The sequence below is a fragment of the Panicum hallii genome, chromosome 9, assembly GCF_002211085.1.
Source record: "Panicum hallii strain FIL2 chromosome 9, PHallii_v3.1, whole genome shotgun sequence".
Classification (NCBI taxonomy): Eukaryota; Viridiplantae; Streptophyta; class Magnoliopsida; order Poales; family Poaceae; genus Panicum; species Panicum hallii.
In genome coordinates this window covers 36,620,149-36,642,600 of record NC_038050.1, presented here as the reverse complement: position 1 = coordinate 36,642,600, position 22,452 = coordinate 36,620,149, and the positions used below count along the sequence as shown (strand labels likewise).

General features: G+C 48.8%; 1 protein-coding gene and 1 pseudogene across 1 annotated transcript; both read right to left on the bottom strand.

The window, feature by feature from the left end:
- Positions 1 to 5,608: 5,608 nt before the first annotated feature.
- LOC112878298 lies at positions 5,609 to 9,198 on the bottom strand (annotated as a pseudogene).
- Positions 9,199 to 9,486: 288 nt separating this feature from the next.
- LOC112878297 (UTP:RNA uridylyltransferase 1-like) lies at positions 9,487 to 17,169 on the bottom strand. The gene is made up of 6 exons (XM_025942744.1): positions 15,786 to 17,169; positions 11,844 to 12,215; positions 11,329 to 11,552; positions 11,174 to 11,231; positions 10,374 to 10,570; positions 9,487 to 10,093 (listed from the first exon to the last, which is right to left on the bottom strand). The coding sequence occupies exons 1-6, from the start codon at positions 17,073 to 17,075 to the stop codon at positions 9,829 to 9,831; spliced, it is 2,406 nt and encodes an 801-aa protein (XP_025798529.1). The 5' UTR covers positions 17,076 to 17,169; the 3' UTR covers positions 9,487 to 9,828.
- Positions 17,170 to 22,452: the final 5,283 nt, after the last annotated feature.

The window sequence follows — 22,452 nt, the reverse complement described above, 5'->3', positions numbered from 1 at the left end:
TGATTCCTTACTGGTGGTTCAACAAGTCAACAAGGAGTGGAACATCAACACGGACACCATGGATGCTTATGTTACGAAGATACGCAAGATCGAGAACAAGTTCTCGGGGTTGGAAATTCACCATGTGATTCACGACAACAATGTGGGCGCGGATGTGCTCTCCAAACTGGGCTCTAATCGAGCTAACATCCCACCGGGAGTTTTCGTTCATGAGTTGCATCACCCTTCCATCAGGGCACCAGACTCAAGTTCCATCGCTCAGGGTCCCAAGGAACCCGATCGAGAGGTCTTGATGATCGAGGTTGACTGGAGGGTGGCCTTCATCGACTACATGCAGGAGCACAAACTACCCCCCGGCGTCATCCCAAAAAGCGCTGAAGCTACTCGCATTCTAAGGTGTAGCAAAGGGTATGTTCTAGTCGGGGTAACCTGTGCAATCGTGGATCAGCATCAGGCATACTCATGAAGTATGTCAGCATGGAGGAGGGCAAAGAGATACTCCAAGAGATTCATGAAGGCATGTGCGGGAACGATGTGGCTTCTCGTACACTAGTCGGCAAGGCGTTTCGATCGGATTTCTACTGGCCGACTGCTTTGGCAGATGCCGAAGCACTCGTTCGCCGGTGTACCAACTGCCAGTTCTTTGGCAAACCCCCATGTTCCGGCTCATAACCTCATCACTATACCACCCTCATGGCCGTTTGCATGCTGGGGCCTGGATATGATAGGGCCCTTAACAACTGCGCCAGGAGGTTTCACACACGTGTTGGTGGCCATCGACAAGTTTACCAATTGGATCGAGTACAAGCCAATCGCAACGCTCTCGGCGAATCGAGTGGTTACTTTCATCTGCGATATCTTACATCGTTTTGGCTTCCCCAACACTATTATTATAGATTTGGGATCCAATTTCCACTCGCATAAGTTCTGGGATTTTTGTGAACGCAGTTCCATTGAAGTCAAATATGTTTCAGTGGCTCACCCGCGCGCCAATGGCTAGATTGAGCACGCCAACGGCTTGATTCTTGATGCATTGAAAAAACAACTCTATGATGAGAACAACAAAAAGGGCAGCAAGTGGATCGATGAGATCTCATCAGTAGTCTGGAGGCTTCGCACACAACCAAGCAAAACCATAGGCCAGTCACCTTTCTTTCTCGTATACGGGTCTAAAGCTATACTACCAGCTGACATGATGTGGAAGTCTTCATGACTGGAGATGTTTGAAGAAGGCGAGGCTAACACTACAAGACATCTCGAGCTTGACTCAGTAGAAGAAATCTAATGCAATGCATTGTTCCAGTCGGCCCGCTACTTACAAGGAGTTCATCGTTACCACGACAGAAACATTCAACGATGGTCTTTCAACGTTGGAGATATAGTTCTTCGACAAATCCAGGATGATAGCTTAACTCACGATAGGAAGGACCTTTCATTGTGCATAAGGTTACAGGCCCTGGATCTTATCGCTTACAGTACCCTGATGGCCAGGAGGTACCAAATTCTTGGAATATTGAGCATCTACATCGTTTTCATCCTTGATCAATTGGGAACATCTTCTATTGGTGCTTGGAGGTTGATACTTCCAATACAACTCCATTTTACTAGTTTACGACTGGTATTACATGCAAGTTTGCTGAAGGGGCCTCACTCCCATACTTCCAGTGCCTAATTACTAGTTTCCGACTAGTCTTTGGGTTATTGAAGGGGCCTTGTGCTCATACTTCCAGTACAACTCCATTTTACCGGTTTACAACTGGTATTACGCGCAAGTTTGCTGAAGAGGCCTCACTCCTATACTTCCAGTAACTAACTACTAGTTTCCAACTAGTCTTTTGGGCTACTGATGGGGCCTTGCTCTCATATTTCCAGTACAACGCCGTTTTACTGGTTTACAACTGGTACTACGCGAAAATTTGCTGAAGGGGCCTCGCTCCCTTATTTCTAGTAACATATTACTAGTTTTCGACTTGTATACTATGTTATTGAAGAGGCCTCGCTCCCATTGCAAGAGGTTTACCAGTTTATGACTAGTTCTACACATGTTCGACTACTTGCCTTGACTACAATCCTAGTCGGGACCGACTCCGACTAGATGGCTTCATCGATTGTTCCAGCTCCAGCGGCTACTTGTTCGATGCCTGGGCTCGGGGGCTGACGCCATCGACTGCTACATATACTCTATGACACTCATCTGGCCCCTTGGCTCGGGGGCTCGATGGGATAGGGCACTCAGCGTGCCTCAAGGGACAGCTCTCATGTTTCAACACTGGACACTGTAAAACTACTCGACAATACCCGATCCAAGAGGCCTTTTAAGATTTATCTTGGGTAGATGTTTGTTAACCATTATTTCTAGGATTTTATTCTGAAATAAGTGGTTTTTTCAGATTATTACCTAGAGGTCTTATTCAGTCACTGACTCAGGGACCAAAGATAGATTTGAGAGGTAACTTCGGGCGTTTGTTGGAGAAGTAATATGTTTAACCATTTTCTTAGGGAATTTATCCTGACAAAAGAGGTTTTCAAATTTACTGAACCGATTTGCCCATGTTCACCATCAAATCTTTGATGCCATATATTGCAAGCCACAATTATTTGGATCCTTCATTCCAAATCTTGGGGATTTGGATTCAAGGTTCGGGGGCTGCGGGACAGGTGTCATCAGTGACTTATTTTTCAAATCTGCTGGATGATAAGGATAGAAGACTCAAGACTGGACAACAACTCGGGGCATGAGCACCTCACAGTCTCGACATAGCCAAGGAAGTACTCGGAGGACACCTTCAAGATGAAGTTCAGGAGAACTCGAAGACGCCTTCAGAAGTACTCGGACGCCTGCAGTACTCGACAACGAAGAACTCGAGGCTTGTCAGACCCAGGTACATGGGACTGTACATATGGCATACTTCTCTTGGGATACAGGATGGGACATGGCTCACGTCCTACATCTGTTGTAACTACTCATAGTGAAACTAGTCGAACACGGTAGGAAACTACCCGAGAAGTACTCGGGTAGGACTCCTGGGCTTGTACCCGACTAGGACTCCCATGTAAACCTGTCCTCCCAGACTATATAAGGAGGGACAGGGACCTCCACGAGGACAATCACCACCCAAGGCAATACAAAACACACAGAACGTAGGGTATTACACTCTGGCGGCCCAAACCTGTCTAGATCTTGTGTTCCTTGCACCTTCGAGTTCCTGATCTCGGCGACACCCTACCTACAAACTCACCACCTCGGGGGTATCCCTCGGTGGGCGTGGTGGTAAAATACCGACAGGATGTTACCCGACAGACTGTCATTTTACTCCGTTTTTAAGTGCGTGTTAGCCTGAATTGCCTCTATGGTGATGGTTAGTGCACTTAAGCCGGTTTAATTCGGGCGGTTCTGCCACACCCCCCGAGCCCCATATCCATTGCCCCTTCTCTATCCCTCCATCCAGTTCCACCTCCAGCTCTCTCGCCTTTCACCTCTGCGCCGACAGGTTCCAACGCACCGGCAGTCGACCCCTCGCCTCGACCGAAGACCACCGCGCAGGAGCTTCAACCTCATCGACGATGCTGAGTGCACCAGAGCTGCTTCCCCATCAGCCACTACCACCGCATCGGAGCTGCTTCCCCGTCGGCCACTACCGCCACACCGGATCTGCTTCCCCATTGACGACTACCGCCGCACCGGATCTGGTACCCCTTCAACGACACCTGCCGCACCGGATCTTGGTCAAATGCTGAGGCCCCGCAAGAAGAGGTATGCAAAATCCATGTACCTTCTGTGGTTCTAGGTAGGGACACATTCATCCACAGTTCGGGATTGGAGGTTCTAGTGGGTCTGCATTCTACTTCGAAACATGAATATGTAATCAACCTAGCTCCTTAACACTTAAAATCTATTTCACACATGAAAGAACCTACACAAAGTGAATGCGAATGGCAACGGGAAGCCCGTGAATACGAAATGCGACAGGAAGTCAGCATCAGGGAAAATCATAGAATAATGCCGGAGTTTGGCTTGAGTGGTTTATCCTCAGATCTTAGTTCATTGTCTCAAAAAAAAACAACTTCAAAGGGTCAAAGTCTAGGCAGCAAGGGGAAAAGGTCTGGCAGGGATGCTTGTCCTGGTGAAGGGTCTAATTTATCATATTACATCCCTGAAGTTGAGGAGTCTGATGATGGAGATGATGATACGGACTTTACAGGAGGAGCCGACACCCCTAGCAGATGAGGTGCATCTTCTATCTTGGTTGTAGGGTGGGGGATGCAGGGACTAGATATTTTCGTTGCTTAGAAGCAGCACTAGTTATTTCCCATGCAGGGACTACATATTTCCACTGCTTATAAGTGCTTCTAATTTATTCACATGCTTACAACTTATGCCTTTTGAAATCCACAGGGCCTTGTGCAAACTAGACGTAGGAAGGTCTGTGCAAAGAGGGGGAGAAGAAGTGTTGCCATGGCTCCTGGAGGAAGACAATCCAAGAGGGTGAGGTCAATCCCACCAACAGATGTCACTCTTCGAGCTTCATCAAGGATACTGAAAAGGCTGGGCATAGCAGGAGCACGTAAACAACCTGTGCATCAAGAATCACCGGCAATTGCAGAAAACAGTAGCGGTGGTGACAATGTTGTGCAGGAAGAACTGCCGGTAGTTGCAGAAAACACTAGCTTCCATAGGATTTGAATGGTTGTTCAACTCCGTTGTAAGACTGGACACAATATCCAGGTGATGGTAATGGCCTCAACGAAGATGAGACCAGATAGAATACTGACTCTGGGTAGTCGGATTCCAAAACTGAAGGTTGGTTCATTTGTGAATGATGAGCATTTGAATGAAATCTCTGCAGCACCTACACAAAGAGGTGGCCTGAGGAAAGCGAGGCAAGCAACCCGGGGAATTATGCTTGACAAGATGAACAAAGCTATGGGGAGAAGGATGCCCATCTCTGTTGCTGAGGGGAACCAAAGGCCGCATGATTAGGTATAAGCTGCCAAGTTTGCATTAGAGGCTGGTGTTGTTGTTATGTCTCAAGTTCCTATCTTCACCCATTGGAAAGAATACAAAGCACAGTCTAAACATTTTGATGGCTTTGTGGGAAGGCTATCTCTGAGTGCCTATCTACTAGTCCATGTTTTACATTCAACTCTTACATGGCCCTTGTGTAATTCGGATTTCAATTCTAATCACCAGGGGAGGTTAGCAATTGACAAAAGCCACCAGCCAATAGCAGAAGCTTGTGTTAGTGTGTTCAAGTCATCCATACGGTAGAGGCAGTACAAGTTGAAGCAGTAATACTTTTTTGGCGTCCCTACTAATGAGATCTCCACAACCTCTCTTGTCTCCTACATGAGTGATGCACAGTGGTAATTTCTCTTGGTATGCTTTTGAATATGTACTTATGATGGAAAGTAACACATATATCTCTTGCAGGCAGTTTCTGACCAGAACAAGCGAAACTGGGCCAGAGTCTAGTTTCCTCAAGCAATAGGATCTCGCTGCTACGTTGCAAAGTTGCATTCATATCTAAGTGTCAACACTCTTCTAATGTAACGTTTCCATTCTTCTGCTTCCTTAAAGAGTACACACATACACACTTGCACTTCAGTCTGTTTCTCATGGCAAGTCCCATTATTCTTTAAGTTTGATACATGCATTTGATCAGTAAATCAAAGTATTAGGGTATAGTGTATATCAGTTCTTCTATGTTTTGCTGTTTGTATGACCACCATTTTGGTACATCAGAACACGAACAATAACAACGATGCCGAACCCACTGAAGTCAACAAGGATGAACCCCAACACCAAGTTGATGAAGCTGATGAAGAAATGGATGCCATGGAAGCCTTCAAGGTCTGCCATACCAACAGCAAGAAGGGTATGAGTGCCGCAGCTAGAGACGCAGTTGTAAGTCCCTGTACATTCTTTCTTCATGACTTTTGTCCTTCTTTGTCCAACACTCTCTGTACATGCTGCATCATATATTGTTAACGAGCATGGCTACCCCTATCTTTCAAAGGTGTGTTATATTAACAATATTTACTAGCAGATATCCAATCTGAATTTCTTCCCATTTTGTTTAATGTACTCCTTTTTTAGTATATTCAATAAACTAATAGTTCATTTTTACATTTTTTAGATGTCAATGGAAACTATGTGGGCACAAGCTGTTGCTGATAGGCAGCAAAGATTGGCTAGTGCTGAGGTTGTTTCCAAGGTCCTCTCCCAGAATAGCTCCAACACCACTTTCTTGAAGAATGCTGGAATAGCCACTCCCTCCTCGAGGTCTTCCTCAACTGGTGAAGAAACGCTTCGTGAAGAATTTGCTGTTGAAAGACAAGGTTCAGGTGTTCTGCATCAAGAATTGGAACAACTAAAGAAGAAGAGTGAAGAAAATGATGAAGCGCTGGCGAGAACTCAAAGACAGTATGAGGAGCTGAAGAAGCAATAGGAAGATAACAATCGCATCCTTTCGCAGCTCCTGACCCTAAAAAACCCTGGTATCTCTTCTTAGCCCTGATCCTATGTGTGTGAAACTGTTGTCGTGACCTCCGGTGATTGTGTTATGTCGTAATATGATTCTAAACAACTAGATAACTAATTGTGGTGGTGTCATGAACTTATTTGTGGAATAATTTTGGTGTATTATTTGTTGTTCCGTGATGAAATGGTTCTGTATGATATGGCACTGTGTAACATTAGAAAAGAACACGTGTTCTACACGTGGACCCATATGGAAACGTCACGTGGCCCAGCATGGGCATAACATGTGGGCAAACAGAAAAATGACAGGCGGGCGAGCCAGGAAATGACACGTGGGCCAACTCGAAACCGACACGTGGACAAACAGAAAACTAATACATGGGCGAACCAGGAAAGGACACGTGGGCAAACAGAAAAACAACACATGGCAGAACCAGGAAAGGAGACAGGGACCGAAAATCGACATGTGGCAAAAGAAGAAAAGGACACTGGGCGAACCGGGAAAGGACACGCGAGTAAACAGTAAAAAGACATGTGGCAAAACTAGGGAAGGACATGTGGGCAAACAGGAAACACACACGTGGGCGAACCAGGAAAGGACACGTGGACAAACTGAAAACAGACACGTGGCAGCACCGCGAAACGACACGTGGGCGAACACGGAAAGGACACATGGACAAATCGGAAACAGACACGTGGCAGCACCCGGAATTGACACATGGACAAACAGAAAATTGACACGTGGCAGAAAGGACACTGGGAATTTAACATTCTGAAGCATTGATTTCTACCTGTGACACTGGCGCCATCTGCGAGAGCAGCATGGTGGTCGACAGCCCCCTCGCCCACTTCTGCTGCTCCTGCCGCCGCTCCTGCAGCTGGGTCACGCAGGCATGGCTGGGGCCGCTACGGTGCGCCGAGTGCGATGGTCCGCGACGCCGAAGCCACTGGCGAGCGCCCTCACCAGCAGCCGGCAGAGCTCCACGAGCACGAGCGACATGGGGAAGGACATCACGACCACGAACCCGAACACCGCCAGCGCCCTCGGCGTTCGCGCGCCAAATGAGACACCGGCGTCGCGGAACGCGCGCTGCACGTACTGGAGGATGGACCCGATGCCGGATGCCTGCTGGAAGACCTTGGCGACCAGCGCGGTGAGGACCGCGCGGCGGAGCGGCTCTGTCGGGCACGCCAGCAGCTCCCACAGTATCCCGAACTCCTCCTTCCACCGGCACCGCGTCGCGGACATTGCCATGGGCGGCTCGTCAAAAGATTCGTTTTCATCGTCGTCGTCGTGATGTTTGCCGAGCTCGGATTTTATCTCGAGCAAGCGCAGCTCGGCCTCCTCCAGTGTCGCCGACGTTCTGGACAGCACGCGCCGGGCCTTGCATTCCCGGTCCAGGACCACGAGCCACCGGGACGACTCGGGCATAAGGAGGACGGCGGCGCCGAGCAACGCCGGAATGGCCGTGCCGGAGGCTACGGTCACTCGTCAAGCGACATGCGCCGAGAGCTTCGAGAATCCCATGGAGTAGCAGAGTGAGCCGAGGATGCAGCCGAGGTACGCGAAGCCGTTGGGGTGCGACGCGAGTACGCCGCGCGCGGAGGTCAGGCTGAGCTCGGCGGCGTAGGCCGAAACAACCATGAGCGCCAGGCACGTGCCGACGCCGTTGATGAAGACACCAGCCGTGAAGGCCGCGAAGCCGACGGCGAGGCTCCGGGCCAGCGCGCCAGCGCAGAGCATGGCGGCGGAGAGCAGGACGGCGCGGGGGTCGCCGATGAGGCGCTGCGCTCCCGCGGCCGCGATCGTGCCGAGGATCAAGAAGAGCGCGATGACGCACGCGAGGAGCCTCAGGTCGCCCTGCGCCGTCACGGCTGTGCAGTACACCACGGCGAGGTCTGCATCAGAAATACACGCGCATCATTACAGGCTGTGCAAATGAATTGATGAACAAATTTGTGTTGTACAGGGAATCCATTCCATAAGAAATCAACACTTTGAAGTTCAGACAGAGATCGAATCCACCACGCAGATCACTGCAGATACTTATGCTCACTGTATCCCAAGAAGAGCGGCGTGGCCGATGGGAGCATGGCGGCGGCGGAGGAGGCCGCAGCCCTTGGAGAGGGCTGCGTGGCTGTCGTTGGCTGGGCGTGCCATGGCGCCGAGCAGACCGTGCACGTGCGGGCCCATGGCGGGACGGCGACGTCGTCGTGGACGCGCGCCGCCGCATCGCCGGATTTTATCCTGCATGTGCAGGCCGATGGTGTTTGCAACTCCCCATGCTGAAGGAGAGGTGGAGTGATGGCTGGAGTACATGCGAGGGATGCTGGAGCGGAGGGAAAACAAGAGGCAGAGAAGAACCAGTGCAATTAATGAAAGCAATGAAAGGTGACAAGACGGGATGGAGGAAACGGAGGCACAACAAAGCTTCCTAAAAGTTGCCTGTCTATAACCATTGAGCAGCTCACGAAACGTGTGAACGGAAGAAAGTGTGGATAGATCAAGAGAGGAGGTATCCTGAACGTGTGAACGGAAGAAAATGTGGATAGATCAAGAGAGGAGGTTTCCAGGCCATGAGAACGCGATCGGACAATGGAAAAAAAATTTGAACGACGGGGATAGCCTGGCCGGCCGCCGAGCTCCGGTGCTTTCATATATAGAAATGCTATGTTTTAACAACCTGAAGCTCCCATTGATTGAACTGAGAACTTTGGAATTTTTCTAAATCTTTGATCCACTGATAATCTATTCAGAACTGAAAAATAAGATTTCATGTTTGTCATGCTCTTATTTCATCAAAATAATTTTGACTCCTGTACGTACAACACACGAGCACACACCTAGTTAGAAAACATAATTCTAATTGAATGTTTCAAAACCGCGGTTCAACCAGCCAGCCCGACGAACCATCAGCTTGAATGGTTCAATCACCGGCCCAGTTCCAATAACTATGGCTGAAACAAACGTTGGTTGTCCATAAAATCGGAAGAGCGCTACGCTGTTTGGACAATTAGCTTATAACCGTGACATCATGGCAACAAGTTACTAATACTTATTTTGCAACCTTATTTTGCAGCTAAATCTACAATAAATTTGTTAGGAGCGCCGTCCTATTAATGAGATGTTCTTTGGCAAACAAAAAATGAAGTTGGATAGACACTAGCAAAGGTTGGTAGGGACCTCTCGCACAACATACTTCGCTAATCTGCCATCCTATGAGGCAGCCAAGTACTGTCGCCCACCTGGACCTACACAGCAAATACCTCTGTTGTACAGCTATGCACGAAACATATTAGGGCATTACTTCAGAACATACAACATCTTGAAGCACCAGATACTGTGATTATAGGTCAACTTCTGTGGCACTCACAGTTCCTTCTTGCATCAGGCTAGGCAATGGAGGGGGCACGTATGGCTCAAAGAGTGTGACGCTGGGGTTCGGATCAAACTGTAATATATTGGCAGCTCGCTCGAATTCCTCCCGGAGTATCTTGATGGTGAACTTGTCAACAACACGACCGAGATCATGGGTGAGCTCAAATGGATCTTCGATGCATATGAGATGCCTGTCATTTCCAACCCGTCTCGTCCAATCCTTCCTCTCCTTACTGAAACAATGTCAAAAGGATGAGGGAAAACAATATCTTCTAGCTAATTTGGCATTTCATTACGCATGTAATAACAATGCCTGAAGCCTTTGCATTGTCAATTGATTACAATTCACAAGCTGGATTAATAAGAATGAATACTACCTACACTGAGGCTACAAACATACTATGCTATAACCATTCTAATCATCATGGTGCTTAAAAATAGGGACCAGGAAACAGAAATTCATCACATCAAGAGCGCCTTCAGAAAAATGAAGTGTTAAGTTACATCACATACCTAATAATCCTTCCAGTGCGAATTGATATGACATCCCTTGTGTAATCGTGCTCATATGCCCAGTAATGGAAAAAGGCCCAGAGCAGCCTTGATACGGTGTCTCTGCTGTGAGCACCGTAGTTATTTAGCTTGTCCACTTGGTCAAAGTAAGCACAGTTATTTTCATCCACCGTGACCAAATAAGTGGCCTCCATTTCCTGACATTGCATGACACAACCAGTTCGTTGACAAACAAAAAGTAGTACACTGTGGTCCTAAGCCATCAGCGCCAGCTTGGATGCAAATTAGGGGACTATTTTTCCTAAGCCATCCTCATAAAACCAATGTGGAATCTTAGGGACTATTTGTGCTAGTTAGGGGATGTAAATTAAATAGTTCCACCTTTTATAGTTGTTAGATGCACCCATGGTTGAGGGACCAGAAGTGACGTTCTTCCTTCTAAATTCAGTACGCCAAACAAGAAATTTAAACAAATCCAAATAGTTGGCGAGCGATTAATGCAAAAGAATAATAATACAGCAACATAAATTTATCGCATCCAACAAAAGTAGGTTTTTTGACGAATCATTTTGAGCATTTTTATAAAAGGTATGAAGACCATTAAGTAAATTTAGTTATGCAACATACAAAAATGACAGCACAAAAATATTGAGTCAAAACTAGACTTATTTGTGTTGGGTTTCAGCTCTAGCCTACCCGAACTTGCTTGGAACTAGGCTTAGTTGTTATTTGTGTAAAACTAGTACACTAGACTTAGTTGTTATTTTTGAATAACAAGAAATGCATTATAACCCAGATACCTGTAGGCATGGGAGTATTCTTCGCAGCTGTAGGAGGTGGATGCACATTATCACATAGCTGAAAGTCAAGAAGAATATAAGATAATAAAATTCGGACCGTGATAATGTAAAGATGAGCACAACAAATTGTTAATAATGTAAAATGGACAACTTACGCATAACTAGAAAGTGTCCCTTGGTAAGTTTCATTTACACGCCGAGATTTAGCCCAATGCTTCACAATGAATGCCAACTGCCGTAACCTTCTATCTATTTGTGCATAATCTCGTAGAAGTTTCGTGTTAACAACTGCCAAAAGATTATTGACACATATATCACAGGAAAGCCCTGTTTCCGGATCCATAAGCTTCACTATTGGGACCCTTGCTCGAGTTAATGGCTACAAAATTTCATTACCTTGGGTCAGAAATTTAGTACAACAGCTCAAATTCCATACCTATACTGGAGTGGCTCTCAAAGCAATTATAGTATGATATAAAAGTTGATACAGTGAGACTTCTTGTGATATGTTGGAGATTGCTGTATGTTATTTATAAAGGCGAAATTCATGTAGAAACAAATCAGAAGCATTGGGAAGTTATTACATGCTACGGCACATAGTTTAGGAAAGTGGTCATGATAGCATTCAACTCAAACGATCAGCTGGCATGTTAAGGATACATGAGCTCACCTGAATATTCTGGAGATTTCCAGCTTGTAGAATGTCTGCCAATTTCAATATAATATCAACCTTGCTCATTTCCTTGTCATCAATTGAGAGACAAAGATCAATATCACTATTTGAGAAACCGAAAGAATTGGCACATGATCCATAGAGGTATAGTTTTGAGTTAGGCCATTCCTTGTTTATTATTCTGCTTAGAGATGTTAACAATTGCTTCTGCTTTGCAATTTCCTCCTCTGAGGGGACCAATGATTCAAAAATTGACAAGAAACTAGGTGTGAATCGATCTATGTCATATCGACATGGCCTGTTCCTTCTCTGAAATCTAATTCGCTGGCTTGATACACGATGTCCTCTTGAGAAGTCTGATCTGAAATCCTGCAAGATAAAAGAGGACAGCTAAATCTAACATGCCTTAATGTTGAATTTGAAATTAGTAAATAACAAAATCGGCTATTGAAGTATAAGTCGCAACTGCTAGCTTGCAAGGGTTCTTGATAATGCAACTGGACAAACAACTAAATGCTAGAAGTACGCCTGCTATAAGATTGATTGGCTTTCATACATGCATTTGTATGATCTAGCTTAGCATCGTGAATATGTGAGTGTCTTCGTATCTGATCAGCTCAATTAGACTCGGGAACAAGTTCCAACAGCTTCAAGCTTGCCTTGCGTCAACTTGAATGTCTCCCGCTTACTAGCTCAAATAGCCAGTCAACCAAAGAAAGTTCATATATGCACCGGATACAGTCACCTACACAAACATGTTCGCTTGGTCTTTGCATCATTGAAAATGTTATTTTATCAGGACCATTACCATGACACACCGTTAAAAATGCAAGCTTATCACAACATTCATGTATAAGTTCAACTTCCCTTAGAGTGAATAACCATGCTGTGAAGGGACCAAGATCTTTACCAGTTCATACAAGTGAAGTAATTGTGAGACAGCAAAAGAATGTGTGGTGCACAATAGCAAGTGGAAGACAACATTGAAAATCATCAAAATGCACAGTAACACAAGCGACAGTTGACTTGTTAGGGTTTTGCAATTCATCTTCTGTTTATTACTCATATTTTAGACAGCTTTTAGCAAAAACAAAAACTAATTGTAGTGTTTTCTGAATGAAGACTACCTACTCCGGAACACAAAAAAAGAGAAGAAATAGTTTGGACTCGTCAAAGAAGTTGGGTTCAACAGTGTGAGATAGGGTGGTCCAAAATAGGTATGTGGCCAGGGCTCAGGCAGGGAGATCCCCTGTCCCCCATGCTGTTTATTTTAGTGATGGATGTCCTGAATAGCCTGATCAAGAAGGCTAGCAATGAAGGGCTGCTGCAACCACTCTCTACACGAAGTATTCATCACCATGTTTCCCTGTACACTAATGATGTGGTCTTGTTCCTTCACCCGGTTGCCAGACTTGCATTTGGTGGATGATCTTCTACACCTGTTCGGCACAGCTACTGGGCTCAAAACCAACATTCAGAAAAGTAGTGTCTCACCTACTCAGTGCTCAGAGCAGGATCTGGCGGTGGTGCAGACATATTTTCCTTGTGAAATTCAGGATTTTCCGTGCAAATATCTTGGCCTCCCCCTTTCTAACAAGATGCTGACCAGTGCACAGCTGCTTCTTTTGATTGAGAGAATTGCTGATCAATTACATGGGTGGAAGGCAGACTTAATGAATAGAGGGCTGGTCGAGCCACATTTGTCCAGTCGGTGCTCACCTCTGTCTTGGTTTATTATGCCACTGCACTGGAGCTTCCCCCTTGGTGTTTATAAGCAGTGGACAAGATCCGTCGTAATTTTCTGTGGAGAGGCAGGAAGGAGGCCAATGGTGGCCACTGTTTGATCGCATGGCCCAAATTCAGCCGCCCGAAGGAATTGGGTGGCCTGGGTATCTTGGATCTACAGAGGTTCAGTTGGGCGCTCTGGGTTCACTGGCTGTGGCTGAGCAAAACAGAACCTGAGAAACCATGGCTGACCTTTCCAGTCACAATTCATGGCTGTGCTCAGTCCCTTTTTGCTGCTGCCATGACCACGGAGGTGGGTAATGGGGCAAACACTAAATTCTGGACAGATATATGGCTGAAATGGTGCTCCATCGAGCTTTTGGCCCCTCACCAATTCGTGTGTGTGCCGGAGAGATGTGTCAGAAGACGCACGGTTCAGGAAGCACTTCCAGATAACACTTGGTTGCAAGATATCCAAGGACATTATTCTGTTGTGGTCTTAGCGGAATTCCTAGATATCTGGGACTTGGTGCAAGAGATCCTGCTTCAACCAGAGGTGGAAGATGTGCACAAGTGGAGGTTTGAGGCATCTGGCCAATTCTCTACTAAATCAGCTTATGAGGCTCTGTTCCATGGAGCAATTAATTTTGAACCAAGCAAGCAGATTTGGAGTACTTGGGCTCCCAGGAAGTGCAAATTTTTTCTCTGGTTGGTTGCACACAATCGCTGCTAGACAGCAGACAGGCTCACAAGGCATAGTCTTCCTCATCCTGAGCGTTGCCCCTTTTGCGACCAGGAAGATGAGACGATTCAACATCTTTTGTGTGCATGTGTTTATTCCAGGCAATTCTGGCAACAGCTCCTGCACCGCTTCGCTCCACCTGATCTCGCACCACAAACAATTATGGCTGGTTTCCTTGAGTGGTGGCTGCAAGCTGGTGAGTCGCTCAACAAAGAAGCTAGATGAGGTTTTAACTCACTGGTCGTTCTAGGGGCTTGGATCCTTTGGAAGATGAGGAACGATATAGTATTCAATGGTGCCTCACCTAGGATTGATCAGGTTCTTCTCCTAGCACAGGGTGAAGCCGATCTCTGGATGCTTGCAGGCACCAAAGGCCTAAGTGGTCTGGTTGCTGCTCCCTGGTGGTTAGCAGCGTGTGGGGGTAGGTGTGGTCCCCTCATGTTAAGAATGGGCGCCTATGTAATCTAAAGACCTCAGGGGGGGTGTGGTGTGTGTGTATGTGCACGGCTATTTTAGCCTTCTTTCTTCTTTCTAAATGCAATGATGAGCAGCTCTCCTGCATATTCGAGAAGATAAAACTACTGAACAAATAGTAGCTTTATCAGTAGTTTACAGGTAATTGCATCACATTCATCCAACACGGCTGCAAGATGCCACTACAATTCGAGGTAGGTGTTAAATGTCTGCACTAGTATTAGAACGCGGCACTATTGTTTGTTGTAACAATTGTCACTACTCATCATCTCCAAACAACAATTAATCCAACCTTGGTAACATTTATTGTGGCACTATGTTTGTTGTAACAATTGCCACTACTCATCATCTCCCAACGACAATTAATCCAACCTTGGGTAACATTTATGGCACATAGTAATGTGTCTACTAAAATCTATGTGGCTCTCCATCTTCTCTCACCTCATCTTACATCCATGTGTACAAACCAGAAAACAAATTAGTTAATGCACCTAAGGTTTTTAAAAAATAAACAGTAATCAATCAGTAAACAGACCATATATAAGCACCCCTGCATATCTTCATGTTAGTTCAACATGTCAGCTAATTTACAGATTTCAGGTGCAAATTAACTTGTTATGAATATAATTTATCACATTAATACAGGCCACATTATAATAATTGCATATTACTGTTCAATAGCAATATCAAAATGTTAATTGAGAATGCGAACCACAAACAGGCTAATTTTGGCATTATTGAGATATCTCAGATGTTAGATCAAATGCATTACTATCCTATCAGAAACAAATTACAAGTCAACTTGGAAAATGGTATTTCTTTGTCACACTGTTCATAAGTGATACCAGATGTGATGCACTTGACAGTAATTATCAACAGCAAACAGATGGATATGGTGGGAATTACTGAATTAGCATTACTTGTAAAATAAATCAATTAGGAGAGCTTAATCAGAACCAAACATCATAACCTATATTACCAAAAATAAACAAATTTACCTTACTCCTTGGGACAGTTTTTTGCAATAATACAACCTTGGCCTCAACATTGTCATCAATCACCAGACTTTCTGTCATCTGGTCAATTATAGAACCCTCCTCCCCCCCATCATCTTCTTCTTCTTCATCCTGCCCAGCAAATCTAACCTTGCTCTTTTGATATGATACTTCAAAATTCTTTGCCTCTGCCTCTGCTACCACCTTTCCATCTATTCCATGCTCCAAAACTACTTCCCTTAGTCTGCCATCTTCCAAACCATTCACTTGATCCTCCCAAAGACCCACCTGAACTGAACTGCCAGCAGGTACTATCACATGGTGCAGTTCCTTTACCGGTGCCTTACCAAATATATCATGGACATTAGCATTTGGCAGTTTCAGCAAGTCATGGTCCTTTTCCTCCCTAAATCCCTGCCACATCTGCTCCCTTTGTGCCGTGTTCGTTAAGATGGGTCCCTGCTGACCCTGATCGCTATGCTGCATCCAGCCTCCTTGGATTGGATGTGTATACTGATCTCCATGTAGCATCCTGCCAGGCATCCTGCCAAACGATCTACTGGTGTTCATATCAGGCGGCGTCCGTGACAAAAGGCGATCCTGCTGCTGCTCCCTGTACATCACACCTTCAGCTGCATCACGACCACCAGTATTTGGCAATGCCCGCTGCTCTGCGTGAGGCATTCTGCCAACTGCCTCGCGACCACCAGCAAAAGGTAGAGCAGTCTGTAGCTCTTTATTCGACGTCCTACACAAACCCCTGTGACGATGGTGGTTCTGCTCCCTGCTCGGTGCTCCACCAAACGTATTCGAGGCATCACGGGGAGCAGCGGGCGGATGCGATGGCTTGCCAAACCCAGGCGGTGGCGCCCCCGGCCGAAGCCTCTCCGCCCTGACCGCATCCCCAGATCCGAACCCCCTGCCGCCGCCGCCTCCGCCTAGAGCAGCGTAGGGTTCTCCAGGAGCGAATCGGGGATCGGGGAACCGGAGCTGGTGCTGCTGCGGCTGCGGGGCGAAGGCGGAGGACCATGCGAAGCCGCCCTCCTGCATCTGTGGCGGGGCGGCGAAGAGGGGGCCCACGGTGGCGACGGCGGGGTCGACAAAGAAGTGGTGCGCGACGGGGCCCGAGGCGAGGGTTTCAGCGCACGGGTGGGCAGGGGGAGGGTTTTGGAGGAGGCGGAGGAGGAGGCCGCCGTCGAGGGACGCCGGCGAGGGCTGTGTGGCGGTCGATGATGAGGCTGAAGGGTGGGGGCCGCCGCCGCCGCCGTCACCGGAGGAAGAGGCGTCGGCCATCGGGGATGCGCGATGGCGAGGGTTTCGGTTGATCGTCACTCGTTCGTCAAGATAATTTCCCGGATTGGTTTTTTTGTTGGGGGGACCTTTTTGTTTTGTTTTTGTGATTTTTGCAGCCCTGATCGGAACAGGACAGCCCCTTCCTAGCCAAACGCTCAAAACCACATGCGCAGACGGATTGTTGTCTTCTTGTAAAACACGTGGTCGGTTGCATCTTGTCCCTCTCTCGCCTATGAGGAAAAGTATAAGAATAAATTAGAAGATACAGATATGAAAGACTATTATTTATTTTATTTTTTAAAAGAGGCCAGGAGCTACGGCAGATCATTTAAGAGAGGAAGTGAGCACCCGCGGGGCCAAGCCCTCGAACCACAGGCGTGTTGGCTCCCGCACATGGGGACCCAACCATCCGAGCGTTACGCTCGGTCTTAAAAGACTATTATTTATTCTCTGAATATCGATGATTTACAATAAAATCTTCCCTCATATATATATATATATATATACTCCGAATTAAGCCTATAGTTTTGGTAAAAGTCAACAAGCAAATAAAGTAGGAATATGACTCCTTGTCCTTCCTTCCTTCTATACTCAAGAGTCCACTTATTTACAACACTCCTCCTTAGCGATTATCGCAAATACATATGTGTGGCGGAACCGTCAATTTATTACGGCTTAACAGTGCCCGACCATCTCCTGCAACGATAATCTAGCAAAGGCTCTGTCGGAGGAAATCTCCAGCCGGGTGGCGGAATGCACCCGCCTAATCCTAGTTAGGATGGGTTTGGAGGGGACTTAGGAGCGCTTGATCGGTGGACAGATGAACGCAGTAAGGACGCGAGGATTTAGAATGGTTCGGGCCGCCGGAGCGTAATACCTTACATCCACTTTAGTGTTGTATTGACTGTGTAAGCCTCGGTGGAAACTAGCGTGAGCTTGTCTGGAACTTGTGTTCGTATGTATGAACCTTGTCTTCTAACGAGTGCACTCTCCCTTTTATAGTTCGAGGGAGGTGCTTACACTGTGCGGGACCCCGACAGGTGGGCCCGGCCAACAGGAGCCTACTCTATGTGATATGGAGATCTCCATCACCTGCCCCTCACTGTAGCATTCGCGGTTGGGAAGATAATGTGCGTATCCACAGCCTGGATACGGTCACGTGCTGCCTTGCAGGCACAGTGACTGCTGTCAGTGTTACTCAACAGTGGAGCCGTGCCGCCACTGTTGAGTGAGAACCTGTCAGGCGAAGGAGCAGCGCTGACCCACGAAGCAGAGGAGGTGGCCCGGCTCCAGGAGCTCCAGAAGCGGGAAGAGGCCGTGGAGGAGGAGCTGGCAGCCGGGACTCGGAGGCTCTAGGAGCACGAGGCGGCCCTCCAGGAGAGGGAGGCCAAGGTGGAGGAACTCCTGGCGGAGCAGAGCGCTAGCTTCGGCCAGATCACAAGATGGGTCGGTGCAGTGAACCCTCTGCTAGAAGCACTCGGAGCCAACCCCATCCGGGTGTCGGAGGCTCCTTCACCACTTGGCGCCACCCTCCAGGTGCTGGACTCCACCGCCGAGCGGCTGCGGGATGTGGAGGCCAGCATACAGGACCTCCTAGAGACGGAAGGGCGTGCAGTTGCTCGGGGGATGGCGGAGTACATCCTTACCAGCTTCCGGAGCCACGATCCCGCCATCCAACTGACTCCTGTCCTGGTCGGACCCCTCCGGGCAACGGCAGCCGCCGCGCAAGAAGGAGTCCAGGAGGCGGCCGACATGGTCATGGCACGCATCCGACGCCGCCCCGAACCTGCAGAGAGTGGGGGTGCCGCCGGACAGTAGTGCTAGTATCTTTTTGTTGTTTCTTTTGTAATATAACTTTTGTTATTGTAAGATAACTTTGTAATGTTGTGCACACTATCAGTAATGCATTTAAGTATTTCGTGCGTCTACTTTTTTGCGAAAAACTTAGCTGTTTTCCTGGTTGTCGATCTGTAAAGTGTTCTTAAGCGCACCGAGGTCCCGTGGCCCCCTGGGAGGTAGTCTCGATAGGTCAGGACTAGCTGCCATAGAACCAAGGTCCTGCACATGACTTAGGATCGACGCTTAGTAGGTGTCCCCACGAAGTATCGGTCTGGCCAGCGAAGGCCTCCTGAGTTGCGTAGCGGGTCAGAGCGCCGGGGCCTAGGTTCGGGGATTAAAGGGGTCCTGGCCCCCGGGTCTATGGTTCAAGGTGCAACGGTACTCGCCCTAGGGGGGCAGGGCGTGTAGGCTTAGGGTACGGAACCAGGCTAAGCGGCTACACGACCCTGGACCCTAGCAAAGAACGAGCACATCTCCCTGAAGCCAATTCCCGGGTGTCCGTTTCCTTTTCTCCTGCGAGACAGAGGTCCCGGGGCAGAGACATAGCGTAGCAACTTAAGAATGGTCTTGGGCACGACACAGACGTGAAAAACCACGTGGGGGGTTAGCGTAACGAGAAGCAAAGAAAAATAGAATCGCATAAACTTCAAGGACACTGAGAAACAAATTTTTCCTTAACGAATTGGTACAGAAGAGTTGTGCAATGGACGCCAGGGGCCAGGTTTACGAGGGCGGACCTCCACCACCCTGGTCCGCACGTTGGGGCTACCAATTATAAGGAAAAATTTCCTCTCAACTAGGTCCTAGGGGTAGAACTTACGGAGGTGCTCAATGTTCCATGAATTGGGTAGTTGCATGCCTTTCTCCGTAGCCAGGTGAACAGATCCGGGTCGGCACACCTTTGTCACCTTGAAGGGCCCCTCCCAGCTGGGGGAGAGCTTGTGCAGGCCCTCTCGGTTTAGGATCCGCCTCAAGACTAGGTCACCAACCCGGAGCTCCCTACTGCGCACGAACCGTTGGTGGTAGCGCCGGAGTGCTTGGTTGTACCGTGCGTTTCAGATTGCTGCTCGCCATCTGTGCTCGTCGACGAGGTCCACATCTTGGTGACGCTGCTGTTCCTGCAAATCCTTATCAAAAGACTGGACTCGTAGAGAGCCCATGGTAATCTCCGGGGGAAGGCACGCTTCAGCCCCGTAGACCAAGAAGAAAGGGGTTTCCCCTGTTGCCCGGCTGGGTGTGGTCCGGTTTCCCCACAGCACACTCGGAAGCTCATCAATCCACCCTGCACCATGTTTCTCAAGATCGCAGTAGGTCCGGATCTTGAGTCCTCTGAGGATCTCAGCATTAGCCCGCTCGACTTGGCCATTGCTCCGGGGATGTGCCACTGAGGTGAAACAGAGCTGGATGCCAATGTCCTCACAGTACTCTTGAAAGTACTGGCTTGTGAACTGAGTCTCATTGTCGGTGATGACCCGGTTCGGGACCCCGAACCGGCACACAATTGACTTGAGGAAAGCGGTTGCTGATGCCTTGGTGATGTTGACCACTGGTGTTGCCTCCGGCCACTTGGTGAATTTGTCAATGGCGACATAGAGGTACCGGTACCCGCCGACGGCCCTAGGGAAAGGTCCCAAGATATCCAACCCCCATACAGCAAAGGGCCAAGAGGGAGGGATCATCTGCAGCGCCTGAGCTGGAGTGTGTATCTGCTTTGCATGGAACTGACACGCTTTGCAGGACCTTACCAACTCAGCTGCATCCTAGAGCGCTGTCGGCCAGTAAAAGCCATGCCGGAAGGCTTTACCGACCAGCGTGCAGGATGAAGAATGACTTCCGCACTCGCCTCCATGGATCTCCGCGAGCAAGTCGTGGCCCTCTTCCTGGGTAATGCACCGCATGAGGATGCTGTTGGTGCCACGGCGGTAGAGATCCCCTTCTACCACTGTGTATCGCTTAGCCATCCAGACTATGCGTTCAGCAGATGCTTGGTCTTCAGGAAGGAAATTATCTTTTAGGTAGTCCCGGACCTTAGAGATCCATGCATCGGGACCTTCCTGAGAATTTGGGCATGGCTCCCTGAGGTCTTCGGGACCCTCAAGGGAGCACACGACCCTTGGTGGGCTCCACGGATGGAGCGCCGCCGGGACTGCTAGCTTCGAGGTGCTAGTCCGACCCCCTTCGCCCAGGTCGGCAGGCTGGGCGGAAGGCTTCAGCAGACGTCTCCGGAAGACGCCCTCAGGCACAGGTACCTGAGTCGATGCGCTCGCGGAGAGTGCGTCAGCTGCTGAGTTGCCCTCGCGTGGAACATGTTGCAGTTCCAGCACATCGAAGTTCTTCTCCAGCCTCGTCACATGAATAAGGTAGGCTGCGAGCTGGGGATTGTTACAGCAACATTCCCCCCGGTCTTGCCTGATGATGAGTTGGGAATCTCCTTTGACCAGGAGCTCCCGGACCCCCAGGGATAGAGCCGCCGTGAGTCCAAAGATTAAGGCCTCATACTCCGTCATGTTGTTGGTGGCCTCAAAGTCGAGGTGCACCATATACTTCAGTTGCTCGCCGTGTGGGTCGATGAGGATCACGCCAGCCCCTGCTCTCTTGCTGCGGGCGGACCCGTTAAAGAAGAGTGTCCAGTGGGGTCCGGTGAACACCGGAGCCCTGACTTCTGGACGTGGGGGGGGGGGGGTCCGAGCCATCACCCGGACCCCCAGGGACGCTGGGCGATGGCGTCCACTCCGCGACAAAGTCAGCAAGGACCTGACTCTTGACGGCATGGCGTGGCTGGAAGTCGAGCTCGAATCCAGCGAGCTCAGCTGCCCACTTGGCGATATTGCCTGTGGCGTTGGAATTGTGGAGGATGGCCCTCAATGGGTAGGAGGTTACCACCACGATCTTGTGGGCCTGGAAGTAGTGGCGGAGTTTCCTGGATGCAACGAGTATAGCATAAAGAAGCTTATGCGTCTCAGGATACCTGGCCTTTGCCTTTTGAAGGACCTCACTGACGTAGTAGACCGGCTTCTGGACGGTCCTGACTCTGCCAGCCGGAGCGGATCCTTCTGCTTGAGCTGGGGACCCGTCGGACCCCATGTTGCTTAGTGCTTCTCCGGGTTGGAACCCGGCCGGACCCTCCGAAGTAGGGCCGGCTGCTGGAGCGGTGGAGGTCGGACCTCCTTCTCCTGCAGGGGGGTCCGCGGGGGCCCCCTGCGGGAGATGCTCGGACCTCTCAGTGACCAGCACCATGCTGATCACTTCAGCCGTTGCTGCAAGATAAAGAAACAGTATCTCACCTAGGTCCGACGCAACCAGGACCGGCAAGGAGGTGAGGTACTGCTTCATTTCTTGGAAGGCACGTTCCGACTCTTCAGTCCATGAGAATGGACCGGACCCCCTCATTAGTTTGAAGAAGGGAAGTGCTCTCTCTGCCAGCCTCGAGATGAAACGGCTGAGGGCTGCAAGGGATCCCGTCAACCTCTGGACGTCCTTGAGGCGCGCAGGGGTCTCATTGCCTCGATCGCCCGGACCTTATCCGGGTTGGCCTCGA